Genomic DNA, 23,278 nt, shown 5'->3' with positions numbered 1-23,278 from the left:
AAACAGATGTATTTGGATTATGGCTGAAAACAAATAGTGTCAAATAGTTGCCCGTTTTGAGCAAGTGTTTTGGTAAAAGTTTTGTTTGTAAGAGTGTATTTTGTGTCCAAAGAGTAACATAGATCAATGCAATTTTGTAATGTTTAAGAATTTTTTTCAGATGCTTTTTTTTTTTAAAAAACATCTGACGTGTTTCGGGTCATCAACTTTTATTGAGAAAGACTTCCAGTACATTTTGCCAGTGGTGGTAAATTCATATCTCTTTAAATACAGAGTTTGCAATTTACTTGCAAGGTACAGGCTGAAAGCAGAGGAATGACTCAGAAGGCTTTTTTAAAGGCTGTTGGCTAAGCTCAAATCTGCCATCTTCTGGGGTATTTGCCTTTGCTTGTCTTTCTGTGATGGATTTTGATGCCAGAGAGAATAAAATATGGTCGTAAGTTCATTAGGAAAAAAGAAGGACGAGCAGTATATATTGGCATGGGGAAGTGCAGAATGGGGACAGAACCCTGTTATAAAATTTCCTTCTTCCCAGGCACTATTGAGAAATAAGAAGCAAATACTGGAAGATGGAGGTATCGGATCATTTTGTTCACTCAAATTGTTCAGCACTTTTTGGCATTTTGTTATGAAAAAAACTTACAGTAACAGAAATCTAGGACCTTGTAAGCCCTGCTGAAGTGCAATGAGAATAGTAGTATTGATACTATACATCTATGAGTTTCACACTGTTATGCTACTGCAAATGATAGCAGCATCAGGACTGTTATTTTGAATAGCTGTGGGTAGGCTTATGATTTATTATGATGAAAACAAGTTAAGAAAAATATCAGAAAAACAGACTCCAGATTATTGCAAACGTAATTCTATAGGCCTGTGAATGAACCACACCGAAGCTGAAATTAAAAGATATATTTGTCATTTTGGTTTTGACAGAACCATTTGGATTCAGATGTAAAATTATTTATGGGAGTTGCTTCTGTTGCTTTGGTGAAAAACTAAAGTACTGATTAATATGTATCATTTGCACACATGGCATTTCTTTTTGACAACTCAAACAAGATTCCATTGAAAATTAGACTTGTAAAATATATGGATGATACTCACTTTCATGTCTTTGATTGGTTTTTATGATTAAAAGTTCTGATGCTGCTTTGGAAGCACAAAGGCTCTGATCAGAATCTCATGGTAATGTGTTTGCAATAAATACCTCCAGAGACAGAAGGCATTCTTAACCAAAAAAGGGAGCCAGGTATCTAGTGTGTGATGATAGGTAAAACAACACTGAATGCCTGACCCCTAATTACATTTTTAAGGACATCTGATAGCTTTGTCAAATGTCATCTTTGATAAAACAATTGTATAGGAATGGGAGAAAGTCCGATGTTGAAATTACTCTTTTATTTCTTCTTTTTTATAAAGGACCATGACAGATATGAAGTGTAAAACAGTGAACATAATAATGAACTATCTTCCAGCCTAACCTGCAACACCAAAAAACTTGTCGGTCTTAAATATAATTCTTTAAAACCAGCTAATCTTCTGAAACATGCACAGTAACTAACTAATGTTTATTGTGGAAAAGATAAGATCCTAAAAAAAAGGGATTTACAGATTTTTATTTCAGTAGGAGTGGTTGATGGTCTAATTAAAAGAGACACCAGGATAATTTTTGAATGAATGTAACAAATCAAATCGAACTGTGTGTGTGATTCTAAGAGGGAACATGTAATTCCCTATCATCTGAAGTAGCAAATATGTTCTTGGATTAGTGTGATCAATACCAAATACTGCTAAGTTTTTGCTTTGGGATAGGATCTCTGTTAAAAAGTATGGAAGGGAGAATATACAGAAATACTTGTGAATACAAGTGTAGTTACCCAGACCACTGAAGAGTTAATAATTGGCTTTGCAAAACTGGTGGCCCATGGAGGGCTCCTTCAGTGTCTTAACTCCAGTGAAGGGAGAGCCCGGGTGCCTGGGCTGTCTTCTCACTTCTGCGTAAGGAATTGCTTTCTGTGAGACAGAAATTGGACTACTCAGGATCAACCCTGCATTGTGCTTCAGCCTGGGAAGTAGACTTTTTCAGTCTGCTGATGGCACCAGGTTGTGCTGGCTACTGAAACTGTGGCTACTGCTATCTCGAGGCACTGGTTCAAGTGACATCATTTACATTCTGCACATGTACACCACTGGAAAACAGGAAAATCATTACACATATTCAGATTATACCAAAAGGGGAAAAGCCTTGAGAATTGTTAAGACCAAAGAAGTTTGATTAATGTAATAGAAAAACTAAAAAAAAAAACAACAAACACACACAAACACAACCCTATGAATAAGAAGGCAAATACTGAAAAAATATGTACTGTCAAATTGAAAAATTTGCTTTTTGATCTTGCAAGGTACTTAAATATGTGAAACTTTAGTGAAACTTTAATGAAAATATTGACACAGCGCAATACAGAGTTGGTAGCATGGGTTGATGCAAAGACGCTACCGACAGGCAAGTGAAACTGAACTGGGTGCCTCAACTCAATTGCCTATCAGTTTTTTTCTAATGAGATTTCACTAGGCAGCAGTAGTAGACTGTGGGCCAGGTGGACTATAAATCCGGTTGCAAATGTGTCCTCTGCCCTCTGTATACATTAGGTAGGTCTGTAAGAGTGTGATCAGACAGATAGGAATACAGTCTCTAAGATCCTGGTCATCAGGCTGAGATCAGCTGCAGGTGGAACACTTTGTGCTGGTGCCAAGTGGAACTGCTTATATAGACAGCACTTCCACCACCTTAATGGCTTTTTGGATTTAGAGTCTGGGAGTGGCTTGCCAAATTTTCCTTGCTTTATGAGAAGTATAATAAAGTTAGCAAAAATTTAAAGAAGGGAAATAGAACTCAGTAAATGTAAAAGAAGAGGACAAGTGTGAGAAGATAGGGGAAGATGCATAATTATGGACTGTGAGATGGATAATTTTTACAGATCTATGTAAGCTTTTTGTGCCTGTGCAAGATAAAATAATGGCAATCCATTCTTCCGGCTCCAAATACAAGTATCTGTTGCCAGGTCTGAGAAGGACTCTTTTCCTTTTACATCCAGCATTATGTGGTGAGCTAGTGCATTTATTGTATGATGCAGTGCTAAATATGCAGGACAGTTAGAAGCAGACATGCAGAACTGGTAGGTCAAGCCTATGTTGCTACAATAAAATGGATGAGTTGCAATTGTCCTGTCACAGGATGCACAGGATGGTTGGCTACAGCTTGGATGAAGATTGCTTTAAATGAAATAGCTGTTATTTCAGAGTATCTGCCTGTTTAATGCTGAAAGTGCAGCTTAAATGCTTCCGTTATTGAAATGAACTCCAAAGAGATCGTTAAGCCTATGAAAGAACCAAATAAATTAGAAGAAGAATTTTCTTAAATTTACATTGTAGAGGTGGGCAAGATTAGATGTTTCTTTTGGAAAATTAAGTGCCATATTTTAACTACAGGATTTGAACACCTTCGTGTAGGTGAAGAATGCTTATTAGAGTAGTTGCTATGCAGTCAATATGTATAATCTGGCCTTAGGGATACTAGTTTTTATTAGTTCTAAATCTTGACTCAAAAATAAACCATATCTGATTTTAAAGCTTCTCGTGCTGCAGCTTTTAATGCCCTTGCGGAAGTCTGCATTAAGTTCAAAAGAATCACAATTCCTTTGCTATGCATCATGAAGAAAGTGACGGGGATGAGATGTTTCTGAGAATAGGGGACTCTTCACCTGGAGTTAAATTGTAGTGTTTGTGCATACATTTTTATCTCACACTCAGCCTGGTCTTACCAACAAATACAGAGAACTATCTACAAGGGAAATGTGGCACCTAGAGTAGTATGGGTTTTAACCATATGATTTTTTGTTGGTAGCAAGATCTGAACTGTAACATCTTCGATATTCAATAGTTTCTAGATTGTAAGAAAAAGAAAAAAAGTAGATTCTAACTGCACAGTTAACATTGGCTGCAGAGCTTCTGGGATGATTTCCTGAAAAAGAGAAAAAGAAGGTAAACATCAGATTTGAGCAGTGGAATATGAAAATTATTTTATACAACTTTCTATGGGTAATGTACAAAAAGGTCATAAATTATTTTGCATAATAATGCCGAAAACTTTGTGAGTTTTTTGTGAAAACTTTTGTTTAGATTTTTTAATTCTGTAATGAGTTGTGATAACAGGCAATTGTTTAGGAAACACAGAAATGTATTTTGAATTATACTCAAACAGCTGGAAAGAGTAGCTGCTTTGTAGCTAGATAGGTATGGTTGAACTGATAGAAGCAACTCATTTTTCCGTAACAACAGTAAAAGAATAATAGATTGTATTGCTGTTTAAAGGTTTACCTAGAATGTTTTGCATATTGATCAAAAATATTAATATTTTTGTCATTTCTAGTAACTGTTGATAAAAGGTCAGAGCAATGTGGTGAACAGTGTGGATTAGAAGCCTACTAAAGGAATTTCCAAAACCTAGAACATAGCTCAGTTTGTACTTTCCTGAGAGTACAGAAAAATATGAAAAGCTTTTCATGCAAATTGGTAACATCTCAGGTCCATGTCTCAGATATATGACAGAATTTAATTCAGTTTGTTCTGAGAATTCCATAATAAATATGTGACATCAAGATTCCTTCCAACATAATACAACCTCACTAGACAGTGTGACAAGCAAAAATGTAATATGGAGAAGACAGTTAATGATGCTTGAATTACTAGGATTGAAGCTATTAAAAGTTGGGCTGCTCAGAAATTATCCAGTTCCTCTACTATTGTTCCAGCACACCAGATAGCTAAAATGGAAACTTTTGTAAAGAAACAAACATAGTTTGGGATTATTTTATGGGTATGGCTTGTTGGGATGAAATTTCTAACTAAAGTAAAGAAAAATAAATGATCAAAATTGAGTGAGAAGCTGCAGAGCATGATCCCTGAAGGAGTGGTGGTTAGGCCAGTAATCTGAAATGTCAGAGGACAGCAGAGGTTCTACCTCTATTTAAGTAAACAAAAGTTCCTGGAAGGTGTAATCCTCTTTTAGAATTAGAAAAATTAGGAGGAGAAAACCTCCCTTGGAAGATCTTCAGTTCATACTAGTAGAGCAGGGAAGTTTTTGAAGTGTCAGAGGGCAGGGGAACTGCTTCCCACTTAGATCTAGCTATGAGTTATGGGTCCATTTCAGCAAATGCAAAGGCAGTCAGTTACTGGCTGGAATGAAGAGCGATTGTCCCGTGGTATCTTAGTTGACATAGATATGACTGGAGCTGACAACTGTTAGAGCAAATCTTCTGCTTTGCTTTGAAAAAAAAATGCACTTTGGTTTGGTTTCATCTGCAATAACTTCAGATGTAGTACAGCAATTTTAATACATTTTTATATATATTCTCATGCAACTTTTGTATTTACAACACAGGTGTTGGACAAGAGCATCCTGAATTATTGAAGTAATGTTTCCCATCAGCATTGTAGGCTGATGAGCCTGCTCGTTTAGTGAAATCAAATTTCACCTCTTTGCTCAACAAAAAGGTTTTTTACACATCGGCAGAAACTGTCTTGATCTCCAGGGGGTTTTTATCTGTTACGACCATTGAAGGTCTCCCAAGAGCCCAGCCACCAGGGTGCATTCAATTCTTGGGCTTCTCTGAGTTAACGCTACTATAATTTATAGGTTCCCCTGCGGAAGAGAGATTGTGTTCATTTAGTAAATGATCATTTTCTGTGCCATCTCAGGAGCCCTTTCCCAGTACCCAGCTTGTGTTACTCAGGAAAAAGAGTTTACTTCACTCCCGCTACCGCTACCCGTTACTGTGTCTGAGAGTATTTATTCAATTTCATATTTGTATATGACATTTAATGCTCTTCATAATTTTATTTTTGCCACACTGCTAAAAACCTTATGGACTAATTAGAAGTAAAAGATTCTGATCATCTGCTGTTGTATAGATTGGAAGTTCAAATGTTGAGATAAAATTATAGCTGTGGTGTAGACAAACTTCACTGAAGACAATAGTAGCCAGGCAGATATCAAATAGATGAAAGTATAAATAATGCAAAACTATTTTAGGTCACCTTTTTAGCTGAGATGGCATAGTTCTTGTCCTGTTACTCATCCTATTTTGTTTCAGTGTTGCAAGGTTACACATCTGTCCCCGCAAACAGTGACAAATTCAAAATCACATTTCTACATCACCATTTCCCTAGCCTCTGTCTGTCTTGTGGATGGATTTCTCCCTCAACTTCTGCATTTCTTGTTTTGGAGAAAGTTTTTTAGTTTAAGCAAGATATTTTTTTAGTATTTTTCCCCCCCCCCTTCTGTGGTGGTCCTTCAAGTCCAACTTCTAGAGAGCCAAATGAACAGTGTACTTGTTTAAATTCTTACAGGATTTTCATTTTATGCAGAGCAGCAGGAGGAATGTTGTGCCTTTTCTGGTGCAGAGCTAAATTTCCCACCAGAACCATGTGTCTGCAAAGCGGACCTTCTCTCTCCCTCAGTGGATCCCAAGGGAAATGAGCAAGAAATGTGGCAACTGCCTTCTTTCAGCTACAGGCAAGTATAGTAGGACGTTTTTGTAACAACTACAGCACTAAAGACCGCACTTCACTTACAGTGCAGTAAACCAAAGCTGCCAGGAGACTTTCAGCTGAGACATTGATACACAGTGGTGCTTCCTTTCTCCCCAACACCACCATCCAGGCATATATATGACCTCCAGGCGGTTGCAGAAACGGCTCAATTCCTTGTTGTCTTGTAAAGGTATTTTTGAATCTTACCAAAGAAAGAACCAAATGGAAATGCCAGAGCCATTTACTTGGAGGAGTACAGGGTTTCTCTGCTGATCAAACACTGTTTTCGGTGCTGCTTATCAACCAGTGCTGACCATTCTTTGCCTTAGGTAGCCCTTTAGTAGAAGGGTTGCAAGCACCTGTCTTTGGTCATCGCTAAAACTGGGCTCTTACCAGAATTTTAGATGTAAACGCTAGACTTTATTGAATCCTGAACCCTGCAGTTTTACAATCACTGTGTATTGCACCAGTGTGAACCCTCAGTCTTGGCACTTGTGAGTGGCAGGAAAGGCATGGTCTTGATCCAAACTTCGTATCCTCAGCCTCATTGGATACTTTGGGCAACGCCAGATTCTTCTTTCAGGGTGATATGGCTATGTCTGCTGTGATCTACCATAATGTGAAATCCTCTGCAGTAAATTTAGGTTAGTCAGCCTTGGTCTGGTCGTTCTGATGGTAACAGCAGAAAGCTCGGCTGTGTCAGTGAAGAGAAGGACAGAGGACTGTGATGAGACTGCTAAAGACATCTCAGCTGTTATAATATATAGTATGTATATTGATATATAATCTCGGTAAAGCACAGCAGATTCTGAAGGAGAAAAAGGCAGTCAGGTCTATCATTATGATGTGTACGGTATAGTTGGTTAATGCAGACCAACCATTTTTATTTATTGTTATTAATATTCCTGTAGCACTTCAGGGCTCTGACACCTGTATAAAGACAGTAAAAATATATAGTTCAAATTGCTAACAGTTTACCATCACCTTATAGCAAAGAGAGTGGGAACAATGAGGATCAAAACAAGTGATCTTAACACACCAGAATGTTAAGCACCTTCACTGGTTTTGCTAGGCTTTGTAGTAAGTAGTAGCCTAAAAAAGAGGGAAGGAAATTGGAAGAAAACTGTACATTAGATTTGTATGTTTCTAGGGAGCTTTTCCTTAATCAAGAGATGATGCAAAGGATTTTGTCTGAAAGGCCGTATTAGAGCTCAAATCCATTGCTTCCGTACTGATGAGATGGAAGAGCCTGGAGTCACAAAATATTGCAACTTAGGGTGAATGTTCTAGATGTGATGCCGTAGAGAAAGGAATAGATGGGCACAGAGCAGAGTAACAGTAAAAATGACAGGCAAAGAAAATAATCATTGCAGCAATCTCTGATATGGCTAAGAAAGAGATAATTTGCTTTGTTAAAGCAGATGAAAGGAAGCTTGCAATAATTCAGAGCTAAGTGCCGAGAGGAGAGACTGTGGGACAGATAGGGAAAGTTGCAGTTTATGATGCCTAAGAGTACACTGAAAAATAACACCAAGTAATAGTTATTTTGTTCTGAAGGGCATGTTTAAGCATTTTGTTCAGTTGCTAAATTTAACATATAACTTAAAATATAATGTTCAAAAAGCCAATGCCTGTTGACATTTTACTTTATCCCTCAACTTACACTGTTGTTCTGTTCATTTTTCGAAGGAACATCAGTCATCATTTAGACTTGTGTAACTGAGAAAATAATTAGCCTACGTATATTTGTGAGTCAAATACCCACATACTCTGATTTCTGTGAGGGCAACTTTCTTTGGATTCTAGGCATCAAAAAGGGTACCAAAGGAGGGCTTTCATGGATTATTGCTTACCTGCATAAGCATTTGAGCTTAAGGCATCATTCTTTGTCCTGAGCAGGAGCAGCATGTTTAGAATTAAAGAGATGAAGTATGTCCCAAAGTTGTTTGCAGATACATCAAAAATATTTTCATAGAGGACAGCAGATAAACAGGTTGACAGTTAAGGCAAGTTCTGTCCAGTGTAAATGGCTGTAAACCTTGTTCTTCAAGATCGTACTGCTCACAAATGCAAGTTGTGTATCACCATCAGAGAACTGATGCCTCTGTGCAGTCAAGTGTTTGTTGCTTTGCCCAGCTGGAAGACTGAGGATGTCATATGTTTGTTTTCAGGCTTCTTGCTTCTACTGAAGACTATTATGCACTTCTTCATATCAAGCAAGAAACACTATGCATTCAAGATGAGGTTCATGTGCTTCATCTTCAGATCCTTGCAAACAGAAAATAGCCATTGCTCAGTTCATTGGTGGAGTCCTGGTCTTGTAGTTTTAGAGAAGCCCATTTTAAAATCTGTGCTCTTTAAAGGCTTCTCTTGGCTTAGTAGATAAATCTATGGAGCTGTTGGAAAACAGAAAAATTCCGGTAGAACAGCTTTTAAAACTAGTGGTTGCTGGCACTCTTTATCATAGAGTACTTGAAGGAACTCAAATTAATGGATGGTTAATTCTGTTATTACTTGTTTCAATTAAATAGAGCAAATGAGCAATATAGTCAAACCTTAACTTTGGCTTGCCCAAGCTGCTTACTCTGTATCTGTTGTAATAATTTGTGTCCAGGTTTTTTAACAGTTGTGTCTAAATTGTCAACACAGCTTGTAACCGTTTGCTTCACTTTAAAACACACATTCTTCACGGCTGAGAAACTGTGAAAGCTGAGTTGTCTGTTTTTCAAATTTGCCTGAAATCACTGAAAATTTGAATAGTCAGCATGAATTAATTGAACTTTTTGGCCATTTTTTCCCTTTCTTGTGAAATAGTCTTAAGCAAGGCCTTTTAGTTCTGATGTACATAGTTATGAACATTTACTAACTAGCACAGACTGATACTTTTTAATTCTTTGAAATCTGACACTTGCTTTTTCATCTTTTACTTTAGCCACACCTTGAACGGACTGATCAATGGGGTAGAAGTTGGTGACTTTCAGAAATATTTATGTCTAGCTAAAGCTGCAGTGGACTGATGAGGGAACTTTATGAATATTAATTCTTTGATTCTCTTTTTTCCTCAAATTTTGACATACTGGAAGTCCTAAGTGTCCTTAAAATCAAGCTGCTTACCAAGCCAAAATACACTGCAATAACTCTGTAGTGCAAGAGGCGTACAGGAGGCTGACTGAGGAGCGCAAATTCCAAATAGAACTAATTACTGCCTGGATACTTGAAAATATATGCATTCCTTCCTTTTTCATTTCCTTTGTATGATATATGATTCCCCTGAAAGTTAAGCAAGAGCTTAAAGCAGTGATTTAGTTTATTATTTACTTCAAAACAGGATAAAAAGAATGATGTTGGAAATTATAAAATGCAGTAATCAAATCTAAGGCTTCTTAGAATTTTATTCTCAAAAGAGCCCTTCTTGCTGTTGAAATAATTATCGTGGTGCTTTTACTTAGCCTAAGTAATTTTAATTTACTTTTAAAAGTAGCTGCTGCATTATGTAGTATTGATATAAGAAAAACCCCTGAGCATCTGAGCATGAATTCACTGAATTCATGTTACTGATTGTTGTGTGAATCAGGATAATCAGAAACATGGCAAGTACGATGCTTACAATGCTACAATTTTAAAGTAACTGTACTGCCTCTGTTTCATTTCTGCAATTTGGAATCATTCTCTATTAATATTTTTAAGGATGCTGCTGAGATCTGTAGGAGAGCCATGTAATAGTGAAGAGCACTGTAACATAAAATATTAATTAGCATCATGTACTTTAAAGGGAATTTCAGTCTTTTTTCTGTAAGGTGTTAGTTGTTTAAAGAATAAGTGTAATTTGTTTTCCTTTCAGGTACTGTGAAGCATAAACATGCAAATTATAAAATTCTTCCTTCTTTTGCAGAAATGCTAAAAGAGCTCATTTTTACATTCTGAGATCCCATCATATCCCACAAAACCAAGAGGGGTAACGCGAATCTAGAATACCTTGCCGTTGCAGGAAGCTGTTCTGGAGATAAGGAATATAGTAGTGTATATACACCATAGAGGTGGTTGTCATAGCTTGTGGATGACAATATTCTGCTGCTCGCAGGCACTGTCTTTCATGTGAGATATAAAGCTACTGTATTTAACAGCATTTGGCTCTTGTAACTGCTGTACCACTCTGAAAAAGCATGAGTTAATCACAAAGGCTGGAATAATTTCAACTCAAACCAAATTCATTTTGTCTGTCAGCATTCCTCTAGCCTTTTTTGGAGGGGTTGGGAAGGGAGATCTAAGATGTCTCTCTCCTGGTAACTCGGCATAAACAGCTAGTTTGTGCCACTTTGCCAACGGCGTCTGTGCTAATATCCCATTATGTTTTAGCATTCTTTCTGTAAGCAGGCAGAATTCAAGTTATGTCATTAAATCAACATCTGGCCCCAGTTATCTTGACATAGTGGGCCAAAAGATGTCTGCTTTTCTCTTCATGTTCTTGCTATTGTATGGGGCAATTTATTTTTTTGTTTGCTGTCGGAGAAGTCTTCTACGTGTTAGCACTTCCCTCCTGCTGTCCTTCACAGGAAGGATACCAAAGGAGACCTGTCTATTTTCTGGGGAGGAAAGGCATATGCTAGAGCATCTCTTGCTTAGTCCTCTTCTCAAAAGGCTTGGTGTGTTTCTGAAGTGCTCATCCTTAAACTGCATTGGCTGTTTTCTTCTTTGTAACTTTTAATGGGATCTGGAGAAGCAAAGGAACTTCCATTTTGACTCATCTCATGGAGAGTGCAAGATTTCAAGTAAATTTCCATGAACTTCTTTCAACACAGGGTTGGAGAACAGAGGGAGAGGGAACAGCAAAGCTAGAAAGCTTAGTATTGCAGGCAGGGGAGAAGTAGAAAATACAGCAAAATTTTGAGGGGCTTATTCAAGGGAATGCTGAGAGCTGTTGGGGATAGAAGCTTTGCTAGGTGAGAACTAATTGCAGAGAATTAGGTGTTTGTAAGGGAGCAGATGGATTTCTTGGAACAATCTACCAGGAAAAATGAAAAATTAATTAATTGGATACTCACAAAATTTATTGGGTGCCTCAGTAAGTTTGCAGAAAAAGCAGATTTGTTCGTTTGAGGACTCTATGTGAATAAGGGTTTCCAATGAGTTAGTTTATTTTGCAGTCTGTGTGTCTCCTATTTTGAAATCTGGATTCAGAGATTTCTTCTGGATTTTCTTGAGATAGTAACACAGTTATAGAGGTAGGGAACAGAGAAAGTAAATTAATAGGCGAAATACAGAAAGAGTGGAAGAAAGCTCTGTGAATGAAAATGTAGTAAGCTTCAGTGTGCAACAAGAAATTGCTTTGTACTGAAGAGTAACTGACACAGGTACAATAACAACTAAATTGGGGTGAACCCTGCAAATTACACACAGCCTTATGTATTTAATGTGATTTTTATACTTTTATAAAAAGAACCTGTAAAGATTTGGGTGGTTTTTTTTTTTTTAAAAAAAGACTAAAGCAGTAGAATTTATTAATAATGTAGAGTAAATGATACCTCTAGATGTATATAATAGACGCTGCTTCTCATTACCTGGCTCATTTTAACCTCCTTTCCTTTCCTCTCCGCCAAAAAAACATTTAAATTTCTGAAGCTGATAAAGTCACTGCATTTCAAAGGGACAGGCACATACTTACTTTGGCTTGTTGTGAACATGCATATCTGTGTATATATGTGCATATGCATACATATAAGAAAAACAAATTAGAAAATTGATATTTTCTCCATCTAAGTTTTGAAGAAATGATCTTGTGTATGTGTGCTATTTTAAATTGTAATAAGGTAAGCAGAAATACTGTAGGAAAAGATTGTTGAACGACTCAGGGAACAACAGGGAAGTATACTAAAGTGAATAAATACTAAATTTATGATTATTTTTAGGCCCTGCAGAAAATTCTAAGAAACTTTTTTTTTGTATGCTAAATACTAATCTAGTCTTATTTCCTCTTCAGCAATTGCTGTAACCTTGAGACAATTGTTAAGAACAGGGTATCATGGATTTATTTACTAATATTCTGGGTTTTTAAAGTTGTATTGACCACCCCCTTTGTTTATGCACCAGAAATGGGATGCGTTCAAATTTTCAGCCCCTGCAGGAAAAAAAAAGCAGAACTTTTAAATGGTACTGCTTACTAATTATTTTGGTGCCTTGACAGTTTACCAGCCTGTAATTACTGACTTTTCCTATTACTCTGACTGAAATAGCTGTAGTGAGTTCACTATATTTACCAGGGATGAATCACCTGATGCCTGCCATGCTTCTACAGCAAAGGAGAAGCTTCCACTAAAAGCTCTGTAAATATGCAGTAGCAACATCTTAGGGGTTTGTTTTATTGTTTTCAGGGTGCTGGGTGCACTGCACTGGTGGTAGCTGTGGTGGCAAGGAAGTTAGAACTTACCAAAGCTGAAAAACATGTGCATAATTTCATGATGGACACCCAGCTAACTAAAAGAGTAAGTCACACTTTATATTCACAACTGAAAAGGAAATGTGTGTTAATTTACTTCTGCATTTGTTTTAAATAGTTTCCTGCTCTGTTTTCCCACTGAACTTTTTCACAGGTGTGATTTTGCAAGGAGAAGAATTGAATACCTTGAGCTTTTCTCTGAGTTGAGGGCAACTGCGAGTTCTCAGCAGATTCTGAGGATTAGAATATTCTTCTATAGGCGGTCCTTGCAGCTGGAAGATAATTTTTATAACCAACAGTTAAATGCTGTGAAACTAAAGACTATTACATAAAACTAAAAAACTCTCATGCAGCATATAAGAATATTTAATATTTTTGTAGCTAAAATAGGTGAAATGGCTGATAGATACAAGAATTTCAAGCTATGAAGGATGTTCTTAAGAATAAGATGTTTTTGCCATATGTGGGTGAGACAGTCTTTGCAATTGCTTTGTGTACTTAACACACGGTGTTTGTAGATAATATATTTAGATTTTAAAAAAGAAAACCTCTAGAAATGTTAGAACTCATAAAATTATTTGAAAATTTGCCTTACGAGATAGAATTTAAATAACAATAACATCTCAGAAAATTAAAGAGTGTGGCAAACAAGGCAATAGGAATTCCCTATTGAAATAAAACAGGTCAGTGTTGAGGGAACAAGAAAATGAGTAGGAGCTACACAGTCCTCTCCAGTTGTTTGATCTTCATCATTAAGAAGAGCCAATACGGACAGGAAGGTCCTTATGCTCACAACAGGAACTCAAGAGATCTTTTCTTTTCTGATGAGAATAGAGGGATCTCAATACCTGAGCTGGAAGCCACGGCTCTGCTCCAGATGGGAAGGAGGCTGGGTGACCCAGCAGAGCTCCGTGCAGCGGTGCAGTGCTGCACTGCCACTGGTCCTCTGCTGCGGAGAGCCGTGTCATGTCTCTACACACTGCATTTCCAGGACACGTCAGCACACCGCTCTGGTTGTGCTGGCTCCCTCGCTTCTATGCTGATTGCCACTAACAGCCTATCTCCCCTACGCAGTCATGGTGGAGAAAGGATGAGAGGGGAGGCAGTTCTTACATAGGTATAAAGGGTGTCTCACTTGAGGTGCCTGTCTGAGCTTGTTGATTTACACTCCTATTAAAGCCAGTTAAGGTCTTGACACTAGACCGCAGACAATTTGTCTCTTCCTAACATAGGCACTTTTCTAGTGTAATCGGACAACTGAGCTCAAAATGTCTTTCAGGATGGAAAAATTATAAAGATTTTGAGTCTGGTGGTCATTTGTGCCTTTTAAAGTTTATTTTATTCAGCTGTCCTTCATACAAACCTGAGTGTGTCTAATCTAATACAGTCTAATACTGTATACAAGTGGTATTTTGGTAGCTTCAAACTCAGGAAACTCAAAGCACATGAAAACCAAACCAAGCAAACAAATCTGAGATGCACAACAGGTCACAAATCAGTTGCGCAGATATTAGAGAGATTTCCTTACAGCCTGAATATAGCCATACCTTGTAGAAATGCAAGGACTAGACAGAGAGTGTGTGGGGGTCTCTAGAATATGATTATGTTTCCACTGAAGTCAGGACCAAGGTTCTCCAACACCTCTACAGGTACAAAGTGGAGACCTCTTACTGGCAAGAGCTACTGCATGGCATTCCTGGAATGCTTTTACCTAGACGTTGATTTAGCTCACATTGCAGTGACTGGCATGATATAAAGCTAGAGGGAGAGAAAATAAAGATTAATAATGAGGATCATTTTCCTTTGCAAGTAATCTAGTCATTCTGTCTTTAATTAACATTGCATTGAAATTCTTTGTCTGTTGTTTTCAAGCATTCTTGAAAATTTTGCAGGGCCTAAGAAGGAACTGTAGGTACTCTTACCTTTAACATTTTATGGAAAGTTTCATTTTAAAAAGCATTCAAAGCACTTATGAAATAGAACACTGGCCACAATAATTGACAGGTTATTTTTTCCTCTCCTCAGAGAATGGTAAAAAAGAAACAAGAAGAAAAATGTAAACAAAAAAAAAAAAAGAAAAAAAAATGTTCAAACAGCTCTGGGAATTTAAAAGACTGTTGAATTGCTAAAAGAATTAAGAGATACTAACCATAGGAAAAAAAAGAGAGAAATTTTGTAATCCTATTAAATACATTTAGTTAATTACCATACAGATAATGCATTAGTATTTCCTTGCTGTAATTTATCTTGCCATAAGCACCAAGCAGTGCTAGCTCTTTAAGAGGGAGAGATTATTCCCTGATGCAAAGAGAGCTGGTTCTGATATCATGTTTATAAGTAACACAGAAATTTCTCAGCAGTCCCCTTGGTCCAGTTATTGCTTTCTGCTCTCAGTGCTCCAGCTTCTTTTGTGTACCCACTTCTCAGAGTTAGGCCGGGTCTGAAGTGCTTTAGAAAGAATTTATACCAGAAAAGAGACAACATGACGTAATGCTACTCTTGTCAGCCTGGTGTTTTTCTTTTATTAAACAGGTGAAAAATGCAGCAGCCAATGTACTCAGGGAAACATGGTTAATTTATAAAAACACAAAGCTGGTTAAAAAGATAGACCATGCGAAAGTAAGGAAACATCAACGCAAATTCTTGCAAGCTATTCATCAGTAAGTACTATTTTGCTTTGATTTTCCTCCCCAGATGTTTTCTCTCTTAGTTTGCCTGTCCCTCAAAGGCACCCTTAGTCCCTGTGTCTCATCCTGCCCCCTCCCTTCTCACCCCACCCCATTCGTAGAACGTTGCTCTTGAGGTTGATTTTTCTCTGAGAGTAAGAGAGCATTTTACTGTATTACCTGTGTATAAAAAAAAATAAAAAAAAAGTATGCTGGCTCTGTATGTCCAATAAGGGGTAAATGAAACTAACTTGGGTTTTTTTTTTTTGAAGTTTTTCATGCTGCTTGAATCATCTAAGACCTTTTTTTGTCTTTTGCCACTGAGGCAATCCTATCAATCCTATGTTGTTATGTATTAGCTTATGGATAGTAAGATACAACTACAACAGACAAAAGAAAATGAAAAGTTTTGTTTGTAGTAGATGCTTTTTTATTATTTAAAACCAGATTGATGTGATAGAAGAGAGCCTATGAGTATGTATGTAGTGTTTAACGAAAAGAGTATGCATCAAGCATCATTGCAGCACCCAACAGCAATTAGTTGCCTCTCTCCACCATATATTCTCAGTGCATAAAATCAAATATTAGTATGTCAGCTATGATGCCTGACATCCATTCTAGAAAATGGGAGTGTATGCCAACAGTCACTGTGTGACCTTTAAGCACCTCTAGCATGATTCAGATGAGTTCTTCCCCTCTGCTGAAATCTTAAGGGGTTGAAAGCAAGCGTGAGAACTGTAACCAGTAGTAGGATTAAGATGAATTATGATATTGTCAGACTACAAGTATTTGTCTAAAATTCATAATACATGTTTGTCATAAAGCACATCAAAACCAGCAGAATTGCACAATGATTCAGTTACTCTTCCTTGGACTACATGGGAGAAAAAAAAGAGACTTTTGTCCCCAGGAACCACAGATTTTTCTTGAGGAACGGTCAGGACCCATGCCACTATTTGTCTGCTATGTTTGATGTTTCCATCCAGCCTGAGGCAGCCGTTTGTACAGCCTATGAAATTAGTTTCCGTGAGAGATACTGAGGAGATGTAGATAAATTGAGTAAGTTTAATTTTGCACTGATGTTTTGATAACTTTTGAGTGTGAGTCTGTGTCAGAGCCTACCTGTGAGAAGATGTGAGGGAAGCATCCATCATGAAAAGAACACCTATGTGTCATCTTGCAGGAAAGACAGGAAGGAAAGGCCAGGTTTTCATATTTCCTGTTATTAAATTTAGGCTAACCATCATCATTTTTCTGTTTCATAGCAATGCTTTAAAGCAACAAGTAGCTAAGCTTAAGGTATGAAGTATTCTACAAACCTTGATTATATTTAGCAAACTTGCAGGATTAAATGTTACCATGATACTGCAGAAATACTTGAAGGCATAAAAAGGTGACAAAAATTGAGGCATTTTTATGTGGATCTAAAAAATGTGTTTTCCCAGTTTGGTCACCCTGCTTAGCTTAAAAGATTGGGAGGTGAAGAGGAGTGGCAGGGGTTCTGGAATAGGGGATTGCATGTTCTGTGCTTGCTTTGCTGGACTTGAATCCTAGATGACAAAGGTTATTCCTTAACATTTTAACTCTGCTGTTTATTTTGTGTGTGTGTGTGTGTCTGTCTGTGTGTGTGTGCACACATGTTCAGAGAAGAATCTAAAAAGCACAACAGGCTCAGTCTACAGCTTTGTATATCATTCAAGCCCAGAAGAACTTCACAAGATTAAGTGTTCTGCACCTGCCTTAAAAGTTCATTAATCATCTGTGAAGATATGTCAATAATGCATTTCCCACTGTCCTTTAGCACTTCGCATCCCATTCCCAAAACTTCTGCATTTATGCAAAAAAAAAAAGAAAAAGATAATTTTCTCAGTATGTGCCATGGATTGCTCTAGCAGTTTGCTTTCTTCCAGCTGTAGCAGAGTAGATGGGTTAAAATTACTTTTTCTCCCTTTGCATCTTTGAACATTTCTCAAGTGACTCATGGTAGTATATGGTTCTTTTCCATCTCTCTGCATCTTAAGTTTTTATTAGTCCTTCTCCTTCACCTTTCCAACCATTTGACTGGGGACAGAAATAAAAGGAGTGACTTTTCAGGGCCGGATTTATACAGAAACCAGAGCGGATCATGATAACAGTCTCAAACTCACAGTCACAGCTCTAAAACTGCCTTCAGCTGGTCTGGGTCTTTTTTTGATTCTTACACATACTAAATAAGATGAGGGTGAGATGATCACCTAAATGGTACTATTAAAAGGCATTTTACGTACAGTATAAATAAGAAAAATAAGGGAATGTTTGAAGCTATTGTAGGTTCCTTCATCGTGAATGCAGGTGAGTTAGACTCCACTTCAGGCAGTTAGATTGAAAGAAGTAGCAACACCTGCTGAATCGAGCCCACTGTGCACATTTGGTTGTTTTAGTATATTTTACAGTTTGTTTTCTTTTGTTTTGTCTTTTTATTTCAACAAAATGAAAATAGAGCTCGGAAGTAAGTTGTGTGAGCTGTTCCTTTCTAAATTTGCAGAATTTACCACTGTCTGCATGCAAAAAAATAGAGTCTTTATTTGTGAACTTCAGTGGTCTGATTGCTGCCATGGAAACGCGATCCAGAATCATGATCTTTTGCTGTGATAAGTGAAGTTCATAAAATCAAGATGTTTCCTATTTTCTTGTAATGAAAAAAGAACGAAAGTCTGACAGTTTTCTTTAAATCTGGCTGCTGCAGCTAAAGACTTGCCATTACCTGGAGATACATTCTTACACTCTGTGATAGGTCTTGGGTTGGTTACCATGAGAAATTGTTGTGTTGCTGTCAGCTGGTACTTGTATTGCTACAATAACAATGGATTTCTTGGAATTTAAAAGTTAAAACACTAACTGGCAAACAGATGAGTCAATGAATCTTAAGAAAAGCAGAAAACACATGCTCTGCAAATTATTTGAGAGATGTTCACCAAAACACTAGGGTTATCATTCTGCAGTCACGTCATTACATGTTTATCTCTGAGTAATTATTCTGTTCTGCAACTGTAATGATATAACTCCATACCTTGGAGACTCCTCCATATTCTTTGCTTTAGAGTAGCTCCAGCTTACAGCCTCTGAAAGCACCATTCCTACAGTCTGCATTTGTGTTGTGCTCTGAAGGAAGCCTCCAAGGGAAGAAAAGCATATGACATTCCAGTAAGAAGCTGCTGGAATGTTAGTTATTATGTGAACAATTGATTTCTACCTTAACAGAGTTATTTCCATGTGTTTTAAAAGATATTTCACTCTTCGCAACTTTTCTTCTTATGGTGGTTAGCCTGGATATGAAAGGAAATGCTTGGTAACTAAAGATATGAACAGAAGCTTCCTAATTTTGGAATATAGAATCTTAGAATGGTTTGAGTTGGAAGGGACCTGAAGATCATCTAGTTCTGACCCCTCTGCCATGGGCAGGGACACCTTCCACTAGATCAGGTTGCTCAAAGCCCCATCCACGCTGGCTTTCAACACTGCATCCACCACTTCTCTGAGCAACCTGGTCCAGTGCCTCACCACCCTCAGAGTGAAGAATTTCTTTCTTAGCTCCCCTCTTTCAGTTTAAATCCATTACCCCTTGTCCTATCACTACATGCCCTTGTAAAACATCCCTCTCCAGCTTTCCTGTAGGCCCCCTTTAGGTACTGGAAGTCTGCTAGAAGGTCTCCCTGAAGCCTTCTCTTCTCCAGTCTGAACAATCCCAACTCTCTCAGCCTGTCTTCATAGGAGAGGTGCTCCCACCCTCAAGAAGGCTTTCTTTATCTCCAAGAAGGCTTTCTTTAAACTAGCTTTCTGAGTAACACCGTCATTGAGAAATAGGCAGAGAATGCATTAGCGAGCCACCTGCTGCAAAATGCTGCCAAACTCAGTTTAATTCAACAGCTAACCAAATGGTTAGCTTGGTTGGCCCTTGACATGCTAGTAGACTGGATGATATCTTATCACACATTGTTTATACATTGACAGATTGGTTTTGAAAAATGTTATTTCCTGCTTAGAACAACCACCAGAAAAGTCATTGAAAGTCCAAGTAATTTCGTATTGTGAAATGTTGAACAAATGACTCGTACTTAAGGGAGAAATTGCTTATTTGTGAAAATCACATCTACAAACCACTCCTTTAGTAGTTAATCTGAAAAACATGGACTTTGTTTCAGCAAACACGTGAGAAAGGTCATGTATATATCTTTCTTGAAGAAGGTACGTAACTAATAATATTGCAGATAGGTAGGCATCAGAGAGAAAAATATACCCTTCTTTCATAGTTTTTCAATGCTGTTATTTGAATAGAGCATATTGAAAAGGAATGTGTAATCAAGCATTAAAATATCACATTTCGATTCACAAATTCGGTAAGAAAACTTAATGTATTGGCAAGCATATTGGTTATTTAGCTGCTGGTCAGATGGAAGTTCTGTTTAAAGTAATGAGAAACTCACTTATCACTGTATTTCCATCAGGTTCAAACACCTGCTAACCCAATCCATTTCCGACAGAACAGGGCTTATACCTGTATCTAGTCATGTAGGCATGGGAAGATTCTTGATTGCTACATTAATGACCAAAAAAAGTTGTTCTATGTTTCTTCCCATATCTACTTGTCACGATACTGAGGCTTTGAGGAATGTTTTGGCTTTCTTTCATATAGTCTGGATAAATTGTTATCTCCCTTTTTGAATTCAACTTTGACCATGGCAAATGGTATTCTCAAGGACATCACATTTCCTTGCTCTTTCCTTTTTTGTGGTGTTGAAGAAGCATGCTTCTCATTGTAGCAGGCACATGACCAGTTCTGACTTTACACAAAATACTCAAGGCATTGTCCATGCAGTTATTTGCTCTTGTAAGTTTTCTGCATGCTTTTTAGAAATCCTAATATGTCCACAGACACAAAAAATCTGACTTAAAATTCCACTTTTTAGACTAAGAAGTGTAAAAATGGAACAAAGGAAACTGAACGATCAAGCCAACACTTTAGTGGACCTGGCAAAGGTTAGTGGGCAATTACTGTTGTTTTAACATTCATCCCTTCAAAGTTAAGAGTTTGTAAGTGAAAATGTTAAAATGTTGTTAACAAGTCTGTTATTTGTAGAAAATGAAAATGTATGTCTGTTTTGTGGTAACACCTGCTGAATGAAACATCTTGTTTATGGCTCTGACTGAAGTTTGAAGGCACTGCATTTTTTTTTTTTTTTTTTTTTGTACAATTGAAAAAGATTTCACAATTGAGAGGCTGATCCTGAGAGGTCCCGAGGTGACTTCAGTGGTCATGGTAAATGCTGAACTGTGAGTGGGCCATAGTAGTGTAGTGCTGTGTAGTAAAGAGATTTCTCATCTGATGGTAATGACTGTGCCATGAGGGACCATAATACACAGGCTCTCAGGCAGACTAGAACTAGAGGTTCTGGTTTTCTATTCCTTTTGTCTTACATAACAGTGACTTTGGACAAGTAAATTTAAGTCTGCATTTGTTTAAGATTTTATAATTAATAATAGCTGCCTACTTTTGCTGATATATTATAAGCCTTTATTAATCTTTTTAAGCCGTTTGAGATGAGTTAAAAGAGGCTATTCAGTTGCAAACTGCTTGTCTATTGTTGCTGGGATTTTTTATTAATATAAAATAATAACTAGAGAGCTAGAAGGCTGAGCTGATAGCATTCCAAGTTTCACATTAGACCTCCATATTTAACAGTTACTTTGATCTTAATTTGAGGCTATGTTAGAGGCATTAATGGGTTTTTCCTAAGGGTTTCTTGTAAACCTCTTCATGTACCTCAAAATCCTCCTCAATTTAAAGCGCATCAAAGCAAAGATTAAACTCTTCAGTGTTCATTCCCCTTTTGCTTTAGAGAACTACCTGACAATTTCAGTTACTGAAAACGCATTTCCGTCTAATGCTCCTGACAACTGATAAGAACTTTTCCGATACTATTTAATGTAGACTACTTTGCTTTCAGGGGTTATGCTGGCATCTTGAAACAGGGGCCAAAAAAGTGGGTTATCAACACTCATCTCATACTGAAGTGCTTTACGCTTCAGGCAGTCAGTCATTCAATTAATTTTTATTCCCTTTGCATGGTTTATAAACTTCAACCAGTTTGTCTACTGAATTGCATCCAATTTTGACTCAAACGTTAAGCCGAATCTGAAGTCTCAGTCAATCAGAGGGAGGAATTCAGTCATTCTTTTTAACCAATTCCAAGTCTCTATGAAATAATACGTTTCAGATTACATTGTCTCTGACGTCTATGGCATATTAAAGTACACCCTATATACTTGCTTTAACCAAACACTGTTTTGTAGAGGGCCAATAGATTGAGGAATGCAGAAGTAGAGAAGCATACAATTGAGTTTTTACTCCTTGCACTATGTTTCAAAAACAATCCACCCAACTACTCTTACTATAGCCAGTCCAAGAAAACCTGGTCAGTTTAAGGAGAAAGCAAATGAACAACATTTGTGTTCTGCTTAAAAGAATGAAGATGTTTAAAACCAGAGGAAATACAGAAGAGTCAAGGATGGATCTTGTCTTTGGAGCCTTCGGTGTCCTGGTGGCTTACACAACTGACTATTCACAAAGCTTAGCATGGTCCATTTCTAAGTACCTGAACCTCCAAAAAAGGTCTGGTCTTTTGTCTAATTCATTTAGACCTTGACATCTGAAGTGCTACTCAAAATATATTACATTTCTGTTCAACAAATTTAGTAGAAAGTTTGTTCTGAATCTACAAGGAAAATTATTTCACAAGACTAGATATTATTATAATATTCATATCCTTTTTTTCTTTTAAGTGCAAAAGCATTTACAAACCCTTGTAGAGTTGTGCTGCTTGTTACAGTATTTGTAAGATCTCTCTAAACCTTTATTTACATCCTTCTACTTTCAGACTCAAAACATCATGTATGACATGATTTCTGACTTGAATGAAAGAAGTGAAGATTTTGAGAAGAGAATTGTTACTCTGGAAACTAAACTGGAAACTTTAATTGGAAGCATTCAAGCTCTCCCTGGACTGATTAGCCAGACAATCAGCCAGCAACAGAGGGATTTCCTCGAGGCTCAGATACAAAATTATGATAAGCATGTTGCCTACAGTGCTGAACGATCACGGTCTTTGTCAAGAAGAAGGAGATCATCCTCCACAGCGCCACCAACTTCATCAGAGAGTAGCTAGAAGAGAATAAGTTAACCACAAAAATAAAGACTTTTTGCCATCATATGGTCAATATTTTAGCTTTTATTGTAAAGCCCTATGGTTCTAACCAGTGTTATCTGGGTTCTGATGTCAGAATCCTGGAAACCTGAACACGTTTTAGGCCAAAATGAGTGAAAACTCTTCTTTTTTCCCCCCTCCTCCTCTCAGATGCACAGTGAATGCACCTATTATTGCTGTATTAGATTGTTCCTCCTGTAATTTCACTAACTTTTTATTCATGCACTTCAAACAAACTTTATTACTACAGTATATAACATAAAAAGATTAATTTCTGCACATAGTTGCTTGAGTACTTGGACTTAACAACTAAAAAGCTCACAATCAAAAGGCCTAATTTACAA

The 23,278-nt window shown here is 37.3% G+C and overlaps 1 protein-coding gene across 5 annotated transcripts in view; it reads left to right on the top strand.

Annotated features, from left to right (window-relative positions):
• KCNN2 (potassium calcium-activated channel subfamily N member 2) overlaps window positions 1-22,895 on the top strand; it is a 72,529-nt gene extending 49,634 nt beyond the window's left edge. For all 5 annotated transcript variants that reach the window (XM_086628913.1, XM_086628914.1, XM_086628916.1 and 2 more), the window contains 4 exons: window positions 12,963-13,073; window positions 15,560-15,687; window positions 20,640-20,709; window positions 22,608-22,895. In XM_086628913.1, coding sequence (XP_086485039.1) covers window positions 12,963-13,073; window positions 15,560-15,687; window positions 20,640-20,709; window positions 22,608-22,895 — 597 coding nt within the window. The remainder of the gene's footprint in view (window positions 1-12,962; window positions 13,074-15,559; window positions 15,688-20,639; window positions 20,710-22,607) is intronic.
• The last annotated feature ends 383 nt before the right edge of the window (window positions 22,896-23,278 follow it).

Source organism: Tauraco erythrolophus, chromosome Z (assembly GCF_009769465.1).
Source record: "Tauraco erythrolophus isolate bTauEry1 chromosome Z, bTauEry1.pri, whole genome shotgun sequence".
In the NCBI taxonomy this organism is placed as follows: Eukaryota; Metazoa; Chordata; class Aves; order Musophagiformes; family Musophagidae; genus Tauraco; species Tauraco erythrolophus.
This window is presented reverse-complemented; position numbering and strand designations above follow the sequence as displayed.